The sequence below is a fragment of the Oncorhynchus gorbuscha genome, linkage group LG05 (assembly GCF_021184085.1).
Source record: "Oncorhynchus gorbuscha isolate QuinsamMale2020 ecotype Even-year linkage group LG05, OgorEven_v1.0, whole genome shotgun sequence".
Classification (NCBI taxonomy): Eukaryota; Metazoa; Chordata; class Actinopteri; order Salmoniformes; family Salmonidae; genus Oncorhynchus; species Oncorhynchus gorbuscha.
The window spans coordinates 75,228,240-75,249,650 of NC_060177.1; the positions used below are offsets into that span (position 1 = coordinate 75,228,240).

The 21,411-nt window shown below is 40.4% G+C and overlaps 1 protein-coding gene across 1 annotated transcript; it reads right to left on the reverse strand.

Moving 5' to 3' along the window:
* Window positions 1-1,719: 1,719 nt before the first annotated feature.
* LOC124036505 (zinc metalloproteinase-disintegrin-like brevilysin H2a) lies at window positions 1,720-20,338 on the reverse strand. The gene is made up of 22 exons (XM_046351174.1): window positions 20,190-20,338; window positions 17,860-17,945; window positions 15,646-15,722; window positions 15,279-15,357; window positions 15,103-15,179; window positions 13,310-13,493; window positions 12,945-13,007; window positions 11,234-11,305; window positions 10,908-11,077; window positions 9,998-10,079; window positions 8,699-8,832; window positions 8,257-8,434; window positions 5,585-5,674; window positions 4,306-4,501; window positions 3,982-4,087; window positions 3,708-3,864; window positions 3,470-3,556; window positions 3,165-3,258; window positions 2,814-2,922; window positions 2,541-2,631; window positions 2,341-2,430; window positions 1,720-1,999 (listed from the first exon to the last, which is right to left on the reverse strand). Exons 1-22 carry the CDS (start codon window positions 20,245-20,247, stop codon window positions 1,970-1,972), a joined length of 2,310 nt encoding a protein of 769 aa, XP_046207130.1. The 5' UTR covers window positions 20,248-20,338; the 3' UTR covers window positions 1,720-1,969.
* Between the last annotated feature and the right edge of the window lie 1,073 nt (window positions 20,339-21,411).

The following is a 21,411-nucleotide window of genomic DNA, read 5'->3' on the forward strand; positions in this document are numbered from 1 at the left end:
AGATAAAAGGTCTCGCTCACTGAATATGTGTTTACATTAGTCAGCAATGTCTGTCTCAGTAATATTTAATATTGATAAAAGCTATTTACTGTTGGCTTACAGTATTCATCAAAGTCAGGCATATACAGTCAGCCAAGAGCAAATGTAGTATTATAAAATAAATTGCATATTATATCACATACTGTGCACTCACTCCCTCAAATGGCAATGACAAATCACAGGTCTAAAATGATATGGCTAATAAATACTAAAGTGCAAGAAGACATCTGTTCCTCGTCGAGAGGACTCCTCAGTCTTTGGCTCATTTGTAGCTACAGTTCAAGTCAGAAGTTAACATACACTTATTTTGGAGTCATTAACTTTCAACCATTCCATAAATTTCTTGTAAACAAACTGTAGTTTTGTGAAGTTGGTTAGGACATCTACTTTGTGCATGACAAGTAATTTTTCCAACAATTGTTTACAGACATTATTTCACTGTATCACAATTCCAGTGGGTCAAAAGTTTACATACACGAAGTGCCTTTAAACAGCTTGTAAAAATTCTGGGAAATTATGTCATGGCTTTAGAAGCTTCAATTGGAGGTGTACCTGTGGATGTATTTCAAGGCCTACCTTCAAACTCAGTGCCTCTTTGCTTGATATCATGGGACATCAAAAGAAATCAAAGACCTCAGAAGAAGAAAAAAAATAGTAGTTCACAAGTCTGGAAATTGCTCCCAAGGATGAACCAAACGTCTGATGGTACCACGTTCATATGTACAAACGAGTACTCAAGTATAAACACCATGGGACCACGCAGCAGTCATAGCACTGAGGAAGGGGACGTGTTCTGTCTCCTAGAGATGAACATACTTTGGTGTGAAGAGTGCAAATCAATCCCAGAACAGAAAAGGACCTTGTGAAGATGCTGGAGGAAACGGGTACAAAAGTATCTATATCCAGAGGAAAACAAGTCCAATATCGGCAACTTGACAGGCTGCTCAGCAAGGAAGAAGCCACTGCTCCAAAACCGCCATAAAAATTTTAAAAAGACTACGGTTTGCAACTGCACATGGACAAAAATATCTAACTTTTTGGAGAAATTTCCTCCGTTCTGATTAAACAAAAATTGAACTGTTTGGCCATAATGACCATTGTTATATTTGGAGGTAAAAGGGAGAGGCTTGCAAGTCAAAGAACACCATCCCAACTGAAGCATGGGGTTGCATCATGTCGTGGGGGTGCTTTGCTGCATGAGGGACTGGTACACTTAAATTAGATGGCATCATGAGGTAGGAAAATTGTGGATATATTGAATCAACATTCAAGAAATCAGTCAGGAAGTTAAATCTTGGTCGCAAATGGATCTTCCAAATGGACAATGACCCCAAGGATACTTCCAAAGTTGTGGCAAAATGGTTTAAGGACAACAAAGTAAAAGGTATTGGAGTGGCATCACAAAGGCCTGACCTCAATCCTATAGAAAATGTGGGCAGAACTGAAAAAGCTTGTGCGAGCAAGGAGGCCTACAAACCTGACTCAGTTACACCAGCTCGGTCAGGAGGAATGGGCTGAAATTCACCCAACTTATTGTGGAAGGCTACCCGAAACATTTGACCCAAGTTAAAACAATTTAAAGGCAATGCTACCAAATACTATGTAAACTTCTGACCCACTGGGAATGTGATGAAAAAAATTAAATCTGAAATAAATCACTATTATTCTGACTTTTCACATTCTTAAAATAAAGTGGTGATCCTAATTGACCTAAGACAGGACATTTTTACTATGATTAAATGTCAGGAATTGTAAAAAAAAAAAAATGAGTTTAAATGTATTTGGGTAAGGTGTATGTGAACTTCAACTATCTGTAAAACTATCCTAAAGACTTGAGGTCTCAATGCACTAAGTGCACTCAGCTCTGGCAGCCCTACATTTGAGATCTTGGTAAGGTCTGTGTGATCCTCCTGTTTCCTCGGTGGCGACATCAGACCCGTGGGGGTGGGGGCCTCAAAGCCTGGAAGATAAATTACATTGTTTAACTTAAGCCAGAAATTTTGTCCGAACATTTAATTAACCATCTCTTTAACTATTGTTGTCTATATATTAGCTATTTCTGTTTCTTTTTAATACATTTGTCATTATGGGGTATTGTGTATAGATTGCTGAGTAAATGTTTGTATTCAATCCATTTTAGAATAAGTTTAACATAACAAAATGTTGAAAAAGTCAAGTGGTCTGAATAGTTTCCAAAGGGACTATGTATTGAAAACTAATGGATTTATTTTTTTAAGCCCATTGCATTTGTTTAGGATGTATCCATCATAATAACTAGATACTGATATTCTCAACAATCACCTGTCGTACGGCCCTGAAGTCATGGGCTGGGGCCCGTGATTGGTTAGCAGCAGGAGGGGGTGGGGGCGGACCACCCTTTGGTCGCTTGGGCTGGAAATTGTAAAGAGATGCATTAGCTAATAGGCACAAGTCCAGTTCATGAACACAATAATGATGTCAATCAAACCCTACATTGAGATAAATCAAAAAGGTACTGTTACCTGTTGTGGCATAGTGTTGTTTTGGCTGGGGATTGGCAGTTTGTTATTGTGGTCGTTGTACACTTTATAGGTTTTCTGCTGGGTATGGTAGCTGGTGGATGAGCAGACAGTGACATTTTGTATTAATTTAACCTGTATTTATTCTGGAAGTCCCATTAAGTTCAGAAGACCTCAATTGCCAGGTCTCCCTTGTAAGAGAGTCTATTTAAATTAATCAGAAGGGTCATCTTGTTGCAGTGAAGTCTTTATATACGGTCCAACTAGTGTACTCACCTAGGGAGAGTGGGGGACTGTTGTCTCTTCTTAAGGAACACAGCCACTACCCCAGCAATAGCAGCCAGGAGCAGCAGAGTGACTGTCACTATAATGGCAATCAGTCCTTCTACAATCACACAGAGAGGGAGACCGTTATGGCAAGGTCTATGAGCTGAATACATGAAAGCACAGACAAATCTTTTGGCAACACTTTACATGAAGATGTTCAAACACCTGTGTAGTAGCACTAACACTCTAGTAACATTGTATTGACGTGGAAAGTATTATCACTTTTAACCACTGAAACCATGTTTTTTTTAAATATATATATATTTTCTGGATGTCCTTAGCAAGGTCTAAAGGGCCTACCTCTGGAGAGACCTGTGAAGCGTTCATCCTTTGTATCACAGCCGGGAAGTAACCATCCTGGCTCACACTGGCACTCCATTTTGTGATTACACACCTGTAGTGGCACAACACAGAAACACACATTATTATAATGGATTTTCTACAATTCTATTTTATTGTTTGTGGTGTGAATTGGAAAGATCTGCCCCAAACCGAGTGAAACGGAGGACATTTGTCAATGGCCTATGTTCCTTATAAGAGCCAAGGAAGTAATCCTCAAGCTCACAAATACCAGAGACAGGGGCCGCTTGAAGCACTGTACTCACAGCATGTCCTTTACATAGTGCTGAGCAGTTGGTGACTCTAGGTCCGTAGGCCGTCTCAAAATCCACACATTCATTCTGGCTGCACACCTTGGAATAGAAGATGGGGAAATGGGAACAAGGGTTAAGAGAAAATAACACTCACCACATTACATCTGACGTCTCGTTTAATTTCCCCAAAACACAGCTAGAGGTACAGAAGCCTCGTTGGGAAAAGCCAACAAAAAAAAAATCACTACACCTTTCCATCATTACACTTGGTCCCAGTGTCCACTTGTCCAAAATCACTGGTGTGATCATCGTAGAATGAGGCTTTGCAGTCTGAGAATTTCACCATGCGACCATAGTTGGGGTTGTCATTACCGTTCTTGCAGAAGAGTTTCCCACACTGCACATCTCTACAGAAGAGAACGGGGAAATCACATCAGTGATACACTGCTTCAGTAACGAACACTATCATTTGAGTTGGAAAAACGGTCTATTAAAATAGCATGGTATTGCTTGTCGGGACTCACTGTCTCTGGCAGGGGATGTACTGGTCCTTTGAAGGCCGTTTACAGTAGGCGTAGTACAGTCCTCTGGTGTTCTGCTCATAGCAGTACGTTCTGGCGGTTTCAGCAGCTAAGGAGGGGATAACGCCCAATGTTACACAATGCGTTAGAGTAGTAGTGAAGCTACCATGCGTGTCCTCTGTTCACACTAATACACTACAGATGGAAAATGACAGGCAACAGTAAGGTTGCGATGTGAGAATAAGAACCAGAAGAGCTACCTACATCACCTAAACAGATGCAAGGTGCATCAGTGTTGTTGAGACGGAAGGAAATGCTTTCACTTACATGGTCCATACATTTTCATACACTGGGTGTGGTGCTGTGGACACTGGCCGTTGTTGCAGTACCCACGTCCTCCATCACAGGGAATCCCGTTGACAGTGAAGACATCCTCGGGACAGTCGGCTGATTTCCCTGTGCAGTATTCTGGCAAGTCACAGTCATCATGCTTCATTCTGCACTCTCTGGACGAGGACAATATCTGTGGAGAGAGTTGTTGTTGCCATGTTTCGTATCACTAGCGTGATCGTCTTCCCGCAGCCGACTGCCATGAGTATGGCAAGATAGTCTAAGCTTGGTGAAAGACGTGTCATGCTGCAACTGCACTCTGAATCTACTGTTTGCTGAAATAGAAGTCCAAAACTAGCCTGTCTGAAACGCAGACACACTTGGGACACAGAAAGCTGCTTTTGCCAGACAAGTTCTTAACAATACGTAGTGAGAGTGAAAGTCAAATGTCTTTAATTTACATTTGAGTCAAACATTCTGACATAGTTATGCGTGTCTGCTGCATGTCCACAAGAGGGCTTTTGTATCAAAGGAACACAGAAGGAAGTAGAGTGGACAGAGGGAAGATTTCAATTGCAAACTCCTCGTCTCTTTCTCAAAACCCATTGGAGGAGAAGGTCAGAGGGGAGGGACTTCTGGCTTATTCATCCAATGGGTTTAAGAAGATGAGGAGAGAAGAGTATGCAATTGAGATCTTCCCAGAGCAGAGGCATGGTTGAACTGTGGTCTGCTCTCACCCAGTGGTGGAAAAAGTACTCAATTGTCCTATTTGTGTAAAAGTAAAGATACCTTAACAGAAAATGACCTAGTAAAATTGAGCAAAAGACTAAACGTATTTAGTTTTAACTATACTTAAGTATCAAAAGTATATGTAATTGCTAAAATATACTTAAGTATCAAACAACAAGTAGAAATAATTTAAAATTCCTTATATTACGCAGTTCAGTTAGCCAGTGGCACGTGATGAAACTTAAACATAATTTACAAATGAAGCATGTGTTTAGTGAGTCCATCAGATCAGAGGAAGTATGGATGACCAGGGATGTTCTCTTGATAAGTGGATTTATACCATTTCTGTCCAGGTAAGCATACAAAGTGCAACGAGTACTTTTAGGTGTCAGGGAAAATGTATTGAGTAAAAAGTACATAATTTTCTTTAGGAATATAGTGAAGTAAAAGTTGGAAAAAAAAATGTTTTAATTAAAGTACAGATGTCCTTAAGTTGTTTTTTGGGCTTACTTTTAAGTATTTTTACTTAAATATTTTACACTATTACCTTACAGTTGTCACAGCACGCTCCTGCAGCACACTCTGAGCCCTTAGTCAGTGTGCAGCTGGTGGCATTACAGCATGGGTTTGTACACTCCTATAACAGCAAACAATACATGTCATTAAGCCATTTTGATAATGATTTAAAGAGACCAGTATGTAAATACTGCATCTCAAAATAGTCAAGCCTCTGTATGTGTATACTTCCACTACATATTGTGGTTTTACACTATATACAGTGCCTTGCGAAAGTATTCGGCCCCCTTGAACTTTGCAACCTTTTGCCACATTTCAGGCTTCAAACATAAAGATATAAAACTGTATTTTTTTGTGAAGAATCAACAACAAGTGGGACACAATCATGAAGTGGAACGACATTTATTGGATATTTCAATTTTTTTTAACAAATCAAAAACTGAAAAATTGGGCATGCAAAATTATTCAGCCCCTTTACTTTCAGTGCAGCAAACTCTCTCCAAAAGTTCAGTGAGGATCTCTGAATGATCCAATGTTGACCTAAATGACTAATGATGATAAACACAATCCACCTGTGTGTAATCAAGTCTCCGTATAAATGCATCTGCACTGTGATAGTCTCAGAGGTCCGTTAAAAGTGCAGAGAGCATCATTAAGAACAAGGAACACACCAGGCAGGTCCGAGATACTGTTGTGAAGAAGTATAAAGCCGGATTTGGATACAAAAAGATTTCCCAAGCTTTAAACATCCCAAGGAGCACTGTGCAAGCGATAATATTGAAATGGAAGGAGTATTAGACCACTGCAAATCTACCAAGACCTGGCCGTCCCTCAAACCTTCAGCTCATACAAGGAGAAGACTGATCAGAGATGCAGCCAAGAGGCCCATGATCACTCTGGATGAACTGCAGAGATCTATAGCTGAGGTGGGAGACTCTGTCCATAGGACAACAATCAGTCGTATATTGCACAAATCTGGCCTTTATGGAAGAGTGGCAAGAAGAAAGCCATTTCTTAAAGATATCCATAAAAGGTGTTGTTTAATATTTGCCACAAGCCACCTGGGAGACACACCAAACATGTGGAAGAAGGTGCTCTGGTCAGATGAAACCAAAATTGAACTTTTTGGCAACAATGCAAAATGTTATGTTTGGCGTAAAAGCAACACACCGCATCACCCTGAACACACCATCCCCACTGTCAAACATGTTGGTGGCAGCATCATGGTTTGGGCCTGCTTTTCTTCAGCAGGGACAGGGAAGATGGTTAAAATTGATGGGAAGATGGATGGAGCCAAATACAGGACCATTCTGGAAGAAAACCTGATGGAGTCTGCAAAAGACCTGAGACTGGGACAGAGATTTGTCTTCCAACAAGACCATGATCCAAAACATAAAGCAAAATCTACAATGGAATGGTTCAAAAATAAACATATTCAGGTGTTAGAATGGCCAAGTCAAAGTCCAGACCTGAATCCAATCGAGAATCTGTGGAAAGAACTGAACTGCTCTTCACAAATGCTCTCCATCCAACCTCACTGAGCTCGAGCTGTTTTGCAAGGAGGAATGGGGGAAAAATTTCAGTCTCTCGATGTGCAAAACTGATAGATACTACATACCCCAAGCGACTTACAGCTGTAATCGCAGCAAAGGTGGCGCTACAAAGTATTAACTTAAGGGGGCTGAATAATGTTGCACGCTCAATTTTTCCGTTTTTGATTTGTTAAAAATGTTTGAAATATCCAATAAATGTCATTCCACTTCATGATTGTGTCCCACTTGTTGATTCTTCACAAAAAAAATACAGTTTTATATCTTTATGTTTGAAGCCTGGAATGTGGCAAAAGGTCGCAAAGCTCAAGGGGGCCGAATACTTTCGCAAGGCACTGTATTTACCCCTTAGTGTATGTCTTAGTGTGGTGTAATACACTAACTAAGTAAAACAAACATTGTACTGTAGTGGGCTATCAAGAGAAACTGGAATTACAGGTCTCTGAAGCAAACAAGACTTGGCAAGAGAAGAGTGGTTCAGCAAGACAGGGACATAAGATAGTGTCTTATAAACCTGACTAACAGGTCTCGACAGATTGACTTGACTAAACCACTCTACTTAACTCCAACTTGAACGTAAACTGTGGATAAATATAATCAAAGTTTCTTATGCCTGCTTATCATAGGTATGGCTATCATACTGTGCATGGACATGTACAATGCACAAACATGTGAAGCATGTTGAATTTTATCGATTTGAATCACATCATTACATTACTGCCATGTCAGTACACTCATTTGAAAATAAATGTCCCAAACACAGGTTTTCTGAGGTGGGCGGTGGAGGAGATACCTCAGTTATCGGGAAAGGTCTGGGCATGTCATATACATTTCTTATGTTTACCCCTAGCCAAGGAAAGCAGGCAAGTGCAGACAAAGCGTAAATCTTATTCCCAGAAGTGTTTGTCTTTATCTGGTGGAAAAATAAATGTACTCTAATCTTTGACCGCATCTGATCGAATGTGAAAGTTAACATTTTAGTAAAAGATAGCTTTGAATAATTATATATTGTAATCACTTGACATCCTTGTATTAACTTCATGAGAACCAGATTACTTTTGCATGATTTGAATGGTGCATTGCTGATCTAGGATAATGGGAGAAAATATACAAAAAAGGTTGTGTAAGGAATGTAAATGAAAGGTTCATTCACCTCCAGGGAGCCACAATCACACTGCTCTCCTGTCTCCAGGAAGCCATTGCCACACACTGGGGTTGATTCCACATTCCGGTAGTCTGGCTTGTCCAGCAGACACTCAGGGTTACGATTATTCAGAAACTGGTCATAGCTTACACTACTGCAGCTACTGAATGACTTTGGGATATCCCAGCTGAAATAAACACTTTAGTTACCCAAATAGGCTGTGTTTTCATTTAATAAAACACCACTGTGCTATTGCTACACAGTCTCATGATATATGTTCCATGTAAATGTTTTTGCAATATGGCTGCTGTGTGTTATGGGCAGAGAACAAGGCCTGTAAGTGTTCTTTAATGGAAGTTTCCTCTTCCTTGTACAACATAATCATTCAGATGGTTTATCACTGACACCATTCCAATCTAGCCACAAGATCATATCTCAAAACAGTCCTTACCTGAGGGCCCCGGCCATTATACAACTATTCCCAGAACAAGTACAGGCACTGGAGTCATCGTGGTTCATGCCCAGGTTGTGGCCCATCTCGTGGGCCAATGTGGCCCCTACAGCAATGGCCTTGGGATTGTGATCCTGTAGTAAAACACATTGTTAACATTCAGTAAACCTGAATGTGTTGGACCATATTTCTCTTGTAAAATAGATGTTATATATCAGTGAAACTGACATGGATGCATTGGTTAGTGATTACATTGCTATAGAGTATGAGTTACTGTTTCACTATTAAAGTGCACTACAATTGATCGTCCTTTTTTTAGATCTACATGTTGGTTCATTGGCTAATTTACCATTTGAAGTTACTACTTCCTCCATTCACACGATTAGTTTTTTGTATTTCACATACGTATTTCTAAAATGAGTAATCATGCAATTCAACACACAATCTCTTTGGAAACGTCACTTCTTGGAAACTTGGTAAAATCTCTGTTGTCCGCTTATTGCAATACCACATGAAGCAACATTTAGTTGAAATACCTCAAGCAAATACGGTACTATTACCACATTCAAATAATGGCAGCTCATCGTGTAGGCAAATGTAGGGATACGGTCCAAACACTTAAGACACACCCTATACCCTCAGCCCTCAAATCGACACTTCTGAGGACGTCTGACGAGTATACACTTGCAGGCCAAGGGAGAAAGGAATTATTTTTAAATGGACCACCCTTGGCCTGGAAATTCATCACTTGTGTTTTCAGCCACCGGTAGCTTGTGGGTGCTTTATATGCAGTACAGTCAAGTATGAGTGTCCTTATATTAAATATATAATTATTAATGTACACACACTGTATGATAGCTAGCAAATTAATTAGCTAACTAATGTTAGCCTGCCTAGCTGGAACTTCAAAAGGAAAATGTTTTATTTCTAAAAGACACATTTGTGCCATCATGTGTATCAGTAGCACAATTTCTAACTTATTTGCATTCGTTTTTACTTGTACGTTGATTTCTCCAATGAAGTTTAAGTTTGTGGACTTTTCTTGGTGGATGTACAATCGTCGCAAATTGAATTATGGGGAGTTTCAGGCCCCGGAGTGAGTATAATTGTACACTTGTAAACTTGACTAAAAACAAGGGCTGAGGGGCTTACGTTGCAAACATCCCTTGCTTGGCTAATCATTTGGACCGTCCAAGATTGCGACGGGGATTCCCCTAAGGGCATAAGGCGAGGGTAAGTGGACGAGGGTGTGTCTTATGAGTTTGAACCACAGCCTAGATCTAATGAAATGTACTTTACCTGCACAATCCCAACTGAATGATCTGAACATAGAGTCCCAATGAAGGCCAGACCCACCGTCGAACCCTCAAAGTCAATGCCACTGAAACACAGGGAACAAGAAACATGAACCCCACATATATATATCTCTCAAGTACCCATACATGTCACATACTCATGTTATGAATTCTTAAATGTGGGTCTATCAATAATAACAACATTCCAAACCAAGATGGCCTCCTTATCAGGTGACCCATCAGCTGACTGTCACCTGACCCTATTTAGCTGTCTGACAAGCACACCAATAGAGAATGATAGAGGCCTCTAGTGTCCAAAAGCCTTCCACCATTTTAATGTAGTCAACTGGAGGACTTCCAGTATGCGCTCGTGTTATCTGCCTCTTTGATGTGTTATATTTAAGCAATAAGGCACGAGGGGTGTGGTATATGGCCAATATACCACGGCTAAGGGCCGTTCTTAAGCACGACGCAACGGAGTGCCTGGATACAGCCCTTAGCCGTGGTATATCAGCCTTATACTACAAACCCGAGGTGTGTTATAGCTATTATAAACTGTTCCCAATGTAATTAGAGCAGTAAAAATACAGGTTGTGTCATACCCATGGTATACGGTCTGATATATCACAGCTGTCAGCCAATCAGCATTCAGGGCTCAATTCACTCAGTTTAAAATCCTGTTTATCTTGTACTCAAAATCAAACCTTGAGACCCTCACAGATGTGTTTAATCAGAGAGTCAGAGATAGAGGTGAGGCACTTTAGATGAACAATTCAATTTCTTTTAGTTAGCGGATTAAGTGTGCGTTGTATCTGATGAAGTTTGCATTGTAGCCCACTTGAAGGTGTGTCCAGGCCTACCTGATCAAGTGTGCGTTGTGGCCTTCCTAATAACTTGTGTACGTCGTGACCTACCTGATGAGGTGTGCGTTGTCATGACGCTTGTTGTTGACCAGGTCGCTGTTCCTCCACTTGGTAAAGGCATCCAGGGTGGCACCAGCAGGGGCGGTCACTGATATCTTATCATTGTCTGTCCACACCTCCAGACCAACCAAGGCAATGAAGGTGTTGAGGGGCTTGTATACCTGCAGGCAGATTAATTGTATGGTGAGGTGAGACTCCAACTCTAGAGTATGTAAATAGACCTGTTGCTAAAAGCACCTACTGTCGGTCCTGTTGGGGATCATAGAGGATTTACTGGCAGTTTGCTAATACTGCAAACCTTGCAGTGACTGACTCACCATGTTGACAAAGTTGACCACTTCAAATATCCTCTTACGCAGCTCTCCGAGGTTACTTTTCATGTTCTTGTACTGAAATAGCATCATATTTTAGTACACTCACAAGAGAACAGTGGAGATCCTGTTTCACAATACATTACTCACTACCGACTCATTAGATACTGTGTACTAAACAAAAATATAAATGCAATTTGCAACTTTAAGATTTTACTAAGTTAATTTAAGGAAATCAGTAAATTGAAATGGATCCATTAGGCCCCAATCTATGGATTTAATATGACTGGGAATACAGATATGCATCTGCTGGTCACAGATACCTTAAAAATAGGTAGGGGCTAGGATCAGAAAACCAGTCAGTATCTGGTGTGACCACCATTTGGCTTATGCAGCGCGACACATCTCCTTCACAGAGTTGACTGTGACACGTGGAATGTTGTCCCACTCCTCTTCAATGGCTGTGCGAAGTTGCTGGATATTGGCGGAAACTGGAACACATCCCAAACATGATCAATGGGTGAAATGTCTGGTGAATGTGCAGGCCATGGAAGAATCGTGTACATATCCTTGCAACATGGGGCCAGGTATTATCATGCTGAAACATGAGGTGATGGCATTGAATGAATGGAATGACAATGGGCCTCAGGATCTCCTCATGGTATGTCTGTGCATTCAAATTGCCATTGATAAAATGCAATTGTGTTCATTGTCCGTAGCTTATACCTGCCCATACTATAACCCCACCATGGGGCACTCTGTTCACAACATTGACATCAGCATACCACTCACACGATGCCATACACACTGTCTGCCATCTGCATGGTACAGTTGAAACCTGGATTCATCTGTGAAGAGCATAATTCTCCAGTGTGCCAGTGGCCATCAAATGTGAGTATTTGCCCGCTGAAGTTGGTTACAACGGCAGTCAGGTCAAGGCCCTGGTGAGAACGACGAGCACGCAGATGAGCTTCCCTGAGATGGTTTCTGACAGTTTGTGCAGAACTTCTTCGGTTGTGCAAATCCCCAGTTTCATCAGCCGTCTGGGTGGCTCATCCCAGACCATTCTGCAGGTGAAGAAGCCAAATGTGAAGGTCCTGGGCTGGCATGGTTACACATGGTCTGCGGTTGTGAGGCCGGTAGGACATACTGCCACAGTTTCTAAAACGACGTTGGAGGTGGCTTAAGGTAGAGAAAGGAACATTCAATTCTCTGGCAACAGGTCTGGTGGCTATTCCTGCAGTCAGCATTCCAATTGCATGCTCTCCCAACTTGAGACATCTCTGGCATTGTGTTGTGTAACAAAACTGCACATTTTAGAGTGGCTTTATATTGTCCCCCAGCACAAGGTGCACCTGTGTAATGATCATGCTGTTTAATCAGCTTCTTGACATGCCACACCTGTCAGGTGGATGGATTATCTTGGCAAAGTAGAAATGCTCATGAACAGGGATGTAAACAAATTTGTGCACCACATTTTAGAGAAATAAGGTTCTTGTGAATATTGGAACATTTCTGGGATATTTTACTTCAGCTCATGAAACATGGGACTAACACATTACATGTGTTTATTATAGATATAGGTTGGTTTGATCTAAATATAATCAGGTCAAGTAATGGCCAATTAAATAATGTTAATGAAATGTTCAAGTGTATTGTGTTGATTCTGGTAAAGGTGGGACTTGTGTTTCTGACATATTTGTCTGCAGGTTCTTACCTCACGGTTGTCTGCAACAAGGACGAGCTCAACATACTTTTGCTGTTGAAGTAGAGATGGACCCTAATAAACAGGAAACCATTGTTGTAATATATATGGTTAATTTATTTTTAGGAAGGAAGTGGAGTGTGCTCATCCAACTTGAGTTGAGGTGCAATCCCAAAAATGTGATCATTATTGAAAAGAAAAAGGCGCAACCCACGCTTACCATTAAACTCAATGTTTCAAAGTTAAAAAGGTTGACATTTCAGCTATCAATGGCCTTCATTAGAACACATCATTTACTGTTCTGCTATTTCTGTTTTGATGTGAGATACCACAGACTATATTTAAATTGGGAAATTTCTAATATATTTATGTCTTACTGAGCCACGAGAGCGGCTCTTGCTAGTTATGGGAGGGTAGTCTGCATTCCAGCTAGTGTTGGTGACTCCACACGTCACAGGCTTGGAGCTCTGGTCCTCGTATTTCAGCACTGCGTGATCGCCATCATCCCACCCTGACAGAGGCTCAATCAGGTACCTTTGGGCGGCTGTTCTGAAATATCCCCTAAAATAAAAAAGACATGACAATTGATTGGGGTATAAAATAATGTTTCACTGTGGACTTACACTACTGGTCAAAGTTTTAGAACACCTACTTATTCAAGGGTTTCTTTATTTTTACTATTTTCTACATTATAGAAGAACATCAAAACTATTAAATAAAACATATGGAATCATGTAGTAACCAAAAAAAAGTGTCAAACAAATCAAAATATATTTTACATTTGAGATTGTTCAAAGTTGCCTCCCTTTGCCAAGATGACAGCTTTGCACACTCTTGGCATTCTCTAAACCAGCTTAATCTGGAATGCTTTTTCAACAGTCTTGAAGGAGTTCCCACATATGCTGAGCACGTGTTGGCTGCTTTTCCTTCACTCTGTGGTCCGACTCATCCCAAACCATCTCAATTTGGTTGAGGTCGGGGGATTGTGGAGACCAGGTCATCTGATGCAGCACTCCACTCTTTCTTGGTAAAATAGCCCTTACACAGCCTGGAGGTGTCATTTGGAAAAGCAAATGTCTCACTAAGCCCATACCAGATGGGATGGCGTATCGCTGCAGAATGCTGTGGTAGCCATGCTGGTTAAGTGTGCCTTGAATTCTGAATACTTCACAGATGGTGCTTTGCTGGTGACACTCCCACACCAGAACACCGCCATTCTTTACGGTGGGAAATACACATGCGGGAATCCTTTCACCCACACTACATCTCACAAAGACACAGCGGTTTGAACCAAAAATCTCCCAGTTGGACTCCAGACCAAAGGACAAATTTCCACCGGTCTAATGTCCATTGTTCGTGTTTCTTGGCCCAAGCAAGTCTCTTCCTCTTATTGGTGTCCTTTAGTAGTGGTTGCTTTGCAGCAATTTGGCCATGAAGGCCTGATTCACACAGTCTACTCTGAACAGTTGATGAGAAGTGTCTGTTACTTGAACTCTGAAAAATGTATTTGGCCTACAATTTCTGAGGCTGGTAACTAATGAACCTATCCTCTGTAGCAGAGGTAACTCTGGGTCTTCCATTTCTCTGGTGGTTCTCATGAGAGCCAGAGCCAGTTTCATCATAGCGCTTGATGGTTTTTGCAACTGCACTTGAAGAAACTTTTAAAATTCTTGAAATTCTCCGTATTGACTGACCTTCATGTCTTAAAGTAATGATGTCGTTTCTTTGCTTTTTTTGAGCTGTTCTTGCATTATTATGGATTTGGTCTTTTACCAAATAGGGCTGTCTTCTGTAATCCCCCCTCCCTTGTCACAAAACTGATTGGCTCAAACGCATTAAATAGTAAATCAATTCCACAAATTCTCTTTTAAGAACGCACATCTGTTGATGAAGCCTCATGAAGCTGTTTGAGAGAATGCCAAGAGTGTGCAAAGCTGTCAAGGCAAAGGGTGGATATTTGAAGAATCGCAAATATATTTTGATTTGTTTAACACTTTTTTGGTTATTACATGATTCCATGTGTTATTTCATAGTTATTTCATAGTTTTGATGTCTTCACTATAATTCTACAACATTATAAATAGTAAAAATAAAGAAAAACCATTGAATGAGTAGGTGTTCTAAAACCTTTGACCTGTAGTGTATGCTGTAGAGATGTGGGGCTGCCTACCTGAGTCCATCGCAGGTGCTCATGCTAACCGTTGACACACTGTCATTCACAATGGTGCCGTGGTAGTAGCAGTGGTCCTGGAGAAGATAATTCATTAAAAGGTTTAAGGGCCTTCTAATCAAGACACTTCTACACAGCCTCCTGCTACCTATCAAGAGTTTGTTATAATCACTTACCACATCCTGAGGTGTAGAGGTGACTGGTGTACCATCCTCAGTGTAGTAAGTCTCACTGTAGTCGTTGGTGAGTAATTCGCTGAGGGAACCAAAATAAAGTTATTACATTATTTCATCAGGCACCTACATGTTCAAAGGAATTCATGCTGTGGTAAAACAAAATTGTGTCATTCCATTAATGACGCTTGACAATGATGCAGTGTGCGATTATAAAGGAGAACTGAAAATTACACTGGTAAGACAGTTATCTACATACTGACCGTTCTTGTTAAGGGGAATGAAGAAGGATGTGATCATTCTACTGATGTTGTGTGAGAGGTTAATATTTGAGAAAAAGATTGAAGGAGGCTTTTGCTAGAGTACATACCCATTCTTCTCCAGATGCATCTCAATGTCTTTCCCACCCACTCTCATTGCATACTTCAGAGTTTCCAGTCTGGATGACTGATGGAGAGAATTAGGTCACACTTTATATGGATAGTTTACTATACTATCAACAAACTCTGTTGATAAGCAACTGCTTGCTACGTTTAGAGATAGGGTTAGTGTCACGTTCACGGTCTTCAAACTCCCTGTCATAGATGAGCCAAGGCGCAGCGTGCATGTAATTCCACATCTTTTAATAAAGCAAAACTTTCACACAAAAAAAACAACAGATAACCAGAAACCGACCGTGACGCAATCGTGGCGCGCACAAACACACACAGAGAAAATAAATAATTACCCACAAACACAGGTGGGGAAAAGGCTACCTGAGTATGATACCCTATCAGAGACAACGATAGACAGCTGCCTCTGATTGGGAACCATACCCGGCAAAAAAACAAAGAAATAGAAAACATAGAATGCCCACCCAAATCACACACTGACCTAACCAAATTGATAAATAAAAAGGCTCTCTAAGATCAAGGCGTCACAGTTAGGGTAAGGGTTAAGTTTAAGGTGAGGGTTAATAGATAGTTAGTTGAAATGTTACTGATAGACTGTAGATACTTTGTAGAGCATCTACAGATGGACTATCCAAACAAAGTGTTACAGAGAATTAGGATTAGTTGATACACTAGATGTAGTATAATATCTCCTCACTACATTAACATGGTTGGTCTTCCACCACTTTATTACAAGCAATAAACACAGTTGTTAACTTCTTTGGGATAGGGGGCAGCATTTTCACTTTTGGATGAATAGCATGCCCAGAGTAAACTGCCTCCTACTCAGTCCCAGATGCTAATATATTAATATTATTATTAGTATTGGATAGAAAGCACTCTGAAGTTTCTAAAACTGTTAGAATTATGTCTGTGAGTATAACAGAACTCATATGGCAGGCAAACACCTGAGAAAAAATCCAAACAAGAAGTGGGAAATCAGAGGTTTGTAGTTTTTGAACTCAGCCTCTATCGAATTCACAGTGGGATATGGGTTATTTTTTTGCTTCCACTAGATGTCAACCGTCTTTAGAACGTTGTTTCAGGCTTCTACTATGAAGTGGGAGCGAATGAGAGCTGTTTGACTAAGGGGTCTGGCAGCACCCTCGTTCTCAGTCACGTGCGTTCACATGAGGTATCTCTCATTCCATTGCTTTTCTACAGAAAATGGAATTCTCCGGTTGGAACATTATTGAACACTTATGATAAAAACATCCTAAAGATTGATTCTATACTTAGTTTGACAAGTTTCTTCGACCTGTAATATAACGTTTTGAACTTTTCGTCCGACTAGACCTGAATGCAAGTTTGGATTTGTTTACCAAACGCCCTAAGAAAAGAAGCTATTTGGACATAAATGATGGACATTATCAAACAAAACAAACATTTATTGTGGAACTGCGATTCCTGGGAGTGCATTCTGATGAAGATCATCAAAGGTAAGTGAATATTTATAATGCCATTTCTGACTAATATTGACTGCGCAACATGGCGGATATTCCTTTTGGCTGGTTTGGGCTCTGAGCGCCGTACTCAGATTATGCTTTTTCCGTATTTTTGAAATCTGACACAGCGGTTGCATTAAGGAGAAGTGTATCTAAAGTTCCCTGCATAACACTTGAATTTTCATCAACATTTATAATGAGTATTGAACTACTGAACATAACACACCAATGTAAAATGAGATTTTTGGGATATAAATATGCACTTTATCGAACAAAACATACTGTATTGTGTAACATGAAGTCCTATGAGTGTCATCTGATGAAGATCATCAAAGGTTAATGATTAATTTGATCTCTATTTGTGCTTTTTGTGACTCCTCTCTTTGGCTGGAAAAATGGCTGGGTTTTTCTGTGGCTTGGTGGTGACCTAACATAATCGTTTGAGGAGCTTTCACTGTAAAGAACTTTAAAAATCAGACACTGTGGCTGGATTAATGAGAATTGTATCTTTAAATGGTGCCTAATACTTTTATGTTTGAGAAATTTGATTTATGAGATTTGTTTTGATTTGTTTTTGGCGCCCTGCAATTTCATTGGCTGTTGTCTAGGACTGGGGTGGAACAGGTTAACAAATAATATTTTGGTATTGGTGTGTATTTCACATCAAAACAGCTCCTGTGCAGGAAGGAAGAACAGGAGAAGACATACTTGTGTTTCTCTTTTCTGCAGAGAATGTAGCCTGATGGGTCGGACCACCTCATAGTCGCTCACTCCTTCAAGAGGACCATGACTCACTGTGGGGCGATAGAGAGAGAGATGGAGTGGTAGAGAGATGAGAGAAAATTCAAGAATGGACCCACTTTGTCTATCCCCACACGGATCCTACCTATTCTAAACATAATAACCTGGAGAGGACGATGTTAACCTGCTTGTCTCCAGGCATTGACTGGTCCAATGGTAAGGAACAGTCAGGTGGCAGTATAGCAGTGTTTTGCCCTTGAACTGCAGCAGCACAATCCCGGCTTTCCTTATATAAGTTACTCTATTGAAATTCCTGATCTCCTGAACATTGCATTTTGATCGTCTGGTTGTTCATCAACTTCCAGCCACTTCATCCCCTCAGTCCCTTGTGCAGCCAACCCTGTAATTATGGGTATGGGTTCTTCCATTTTGTGTGTCTACCAAACCATGACAAATTAATGTGTGGTGCGTACACTAACAACATAGTTGGACCTTTGGTTGAGCTACGGCAACTATCTTGTAATGAAAGCTTCTGCTGACTTGGCCCTATCTTTTAATAAGCGAGGCCTTTGTGCGGAACTTTAATGCATTTCATTATTGTTTACACATTGTTTATTCAAACTACAGTATGAATACCGCAAATACACAATGAACACAGGCTGTTTGACCCTTGCATACGATAATAGACTGCGATAGACTTGCGTCCTGTCCAGGGGCTGGACTTGTACATCAGTCTGCCTCACTCTACAGAAACAGGACATACTGTAGGCTCCTACTCCTATGAGCATTCCAGCAATAATTATACTCTGTGTTATGTTTTGTTCGTGTATGACACAAATGGATCCAGATGCTTGGTTATTTTGAGGCCCTTTCTTGTTCTCTGTCAGGCCTGTTTTGATTTGTACTTGACCATGGCAATTGAATTGCAGTACATATCCACTGCTTTGTGATTGGGCCACAGAGGAACATTGGGAATTATGTAATTATATTGGTCATTTCGTTTTCCTGTCACTTCCACCTTTGCGCAATAGCTGTGGGATGAGGTTATTATTTTGGTAAACATATGGGTATTTTCAAGTGAATTTGCATGATTTGCTGGCTTTTTAATTGTATGTTTTACAACGAACTGTTCACATTAAAACAAACAATACTGAGCAAATGAGGCAGTCTCATTCCATGTCTCTACTTATTGGAAGAGTTAAGGTTTTGAAATACTGGCCATGCCCAAGACAATCATGGGGAATTTACCAGAGAATGCAATTATCTCTGTGTTTTCATTCTAACCATTCCTCGGATTCATTCATTGTGGAAACTGTTTACCAAACGGAAGCAAACAGAGCAATATGATAGTTTCTATTGGACAAATTCAGGAAGGTCCCTCCTCGTTTGATTCGGGTTGCTTCCATTTAAGAAATGTTTTTCAACAAAATCTGCATAACAAATGTCAATACTTACTAACACTACTACAATGATGTTTCAATAGTTGTTGTGAAAATGAGTCTAAGTTAAGGTTTCATCACTAAGCGTATTTACAGGGGCTTACAGATACTCACCTCACCTGATCAGGTAAGGAGAAAGAGAGAGAAAGAGAGTGAGAGAACTGAGAAATGTGGCATTGTTGTGGTACAAAGTCCAGTTTCAGCCACACAATTTCACAAAAACTACTCTTTGTCTGTTATCTGTCCATATTCATTGACCGTAATTACTACTGTAACTATTATACTATTATACTATGTAGAACTGATAGCACTGTCTAGTGCTTTGTCGGTGCCACAGGTCTTCATCATGACTGTCTGTATTTCCAGAAGCCATGAAAGAAACAAATGGATGAAAAGTAGTTTCGACTGAAATATACACTGATTAAAGTGGATTTAACAAGTGACATCAATAAGGGATCATAGCTTTCAGCTGGATTCACCTGGTCAGTCTATGTCATCCTAATGTTTTCTACACACATTGTACTTTGGCTGCTATTTCGTTACTTAACAAATCCATGGGGAAATCTGAAAGCTCACATAGACTTCCAATTTAATCAAAACATTATTTCACTCCCTCAGAAAGACATATACAGTAGAGATATTCTTTGCCCCCCTTCATCTAAATATTTTTGCTTCAGTATTAAACAACTCATATTATATTTATTCCTCACTTTAGAAATCCTTGTTTTACTTTCTCCCATGCAAATATATATACAGTCACTGTAGTAGTCTGAATAAAGTGCACTGAGAAGATGGCTGACTGGGGTTTACTTAACCTGGCATTGTATTGTGTGGAGATGGGTGTATCCAATGACTTACCTGAGAGATTGAGTGAAGCAGTTAGGGTAAAGATCCACAATATATGTTTATGTGCCATTGTCGCCTTGCAGACAGCTGCTGAAACAGAAGAGAGTGACTGGGGGCTTTATAGGTTACATGGCTGCATGCTCATGTCATGTTATCTACCGTCCACAGGCCACACCTTATTAGTATCACAGCCACTTCCTGATTGTAATAGCTAGTGTACACACAACTTGCTACAGTGTGTGTTTCCCAAATGGCACCCTGTTCCCTATAAAGTGTCAAATGTAGTACTCCACAGAGGGAATAGAGTGACATTTGGGATGCACACAGTGACTTGTATAAACACACTCCAGGTTAATTAAAAGAATGCAGGGGAAAATACCAGGTACCAATGGTGTTGAACAACATTCATTTTGCATAACTTTGGCTTTTTTCCTGTAACCTCCCATCCTGCCAACATACACACGCATGCAAACACACACACACACACACACACACACACACACACACACACACACACACACACACACACACACACACACACACACACACACACACACACACACACACACACACACACACACACACACACACACACACACACACACACACACACACACACACACACACACACACACACACACACACACACACACACACACATTGGTAACAGTTAGAAAATATATATTTGTCAATTCACTTTAATTACTTTAAACCAGTTTCTGTAGAAGCTATGTTCCCACAGTTCCCTTTATCATTAAAATACAGAGATTAGTAACAGTAAGTTAATACATTTTTATTTGTAGCTTTTTATTTAGAAGACTTAGTTCTCCTTTAGCTTGCCTGAGTCAGCATGAGTCAGCTTGAAACAGCTTGTGGTCTGTATGATGATGATGATGATGATGATGATCACTGTAATTTTCCTATTTAGGAGTTTCATAAAGCAGTTCACTTCTGTTTTCTACGTTGTCACACTCTGTCACAGTCTGTTCATATATAGCCGAGACAATTCATTGTCCATGTCAAATAAAGACTTGAACCCTATCAGTAGCAGTTTTGCTGCCCAGCAGCTCTCTCACCCACTATACGCATGCTTAGATCACACCCAAAATACTGACGTCTTAGAAGACAATAAGGCTGTCTCTCACACTAGAGAATTTTTTTAAAAATGTGTTTTATTTAACCAGGTAGGCTAGTTGAGAACAAATTCTCATTTGCAACTGCGACCTGGCCAAGA

Coding starts and splice junctions, on each gene's coding strand:
- LOC124036505 (XM_046351174.1), bottom strand. CDS start 20,247: ATGGCACATAAACATATATTGTGGATCTTTACCCTAACTGCTTCACTC. Junction 15,358..15,645: donor ATGCATCTGGAGAAGAATGG/GTATGTACTCTA, acceptor TGGTTCCCTCAG/CGAATTACTCACCAACGACT. Junction 13,008..13,309: donor AGAGCCGCTCTCGTGGCTCA/GTAAGACATAAA, acceptor CCTGTTTATTAG/GGTCCATCTCTACTTCAACA.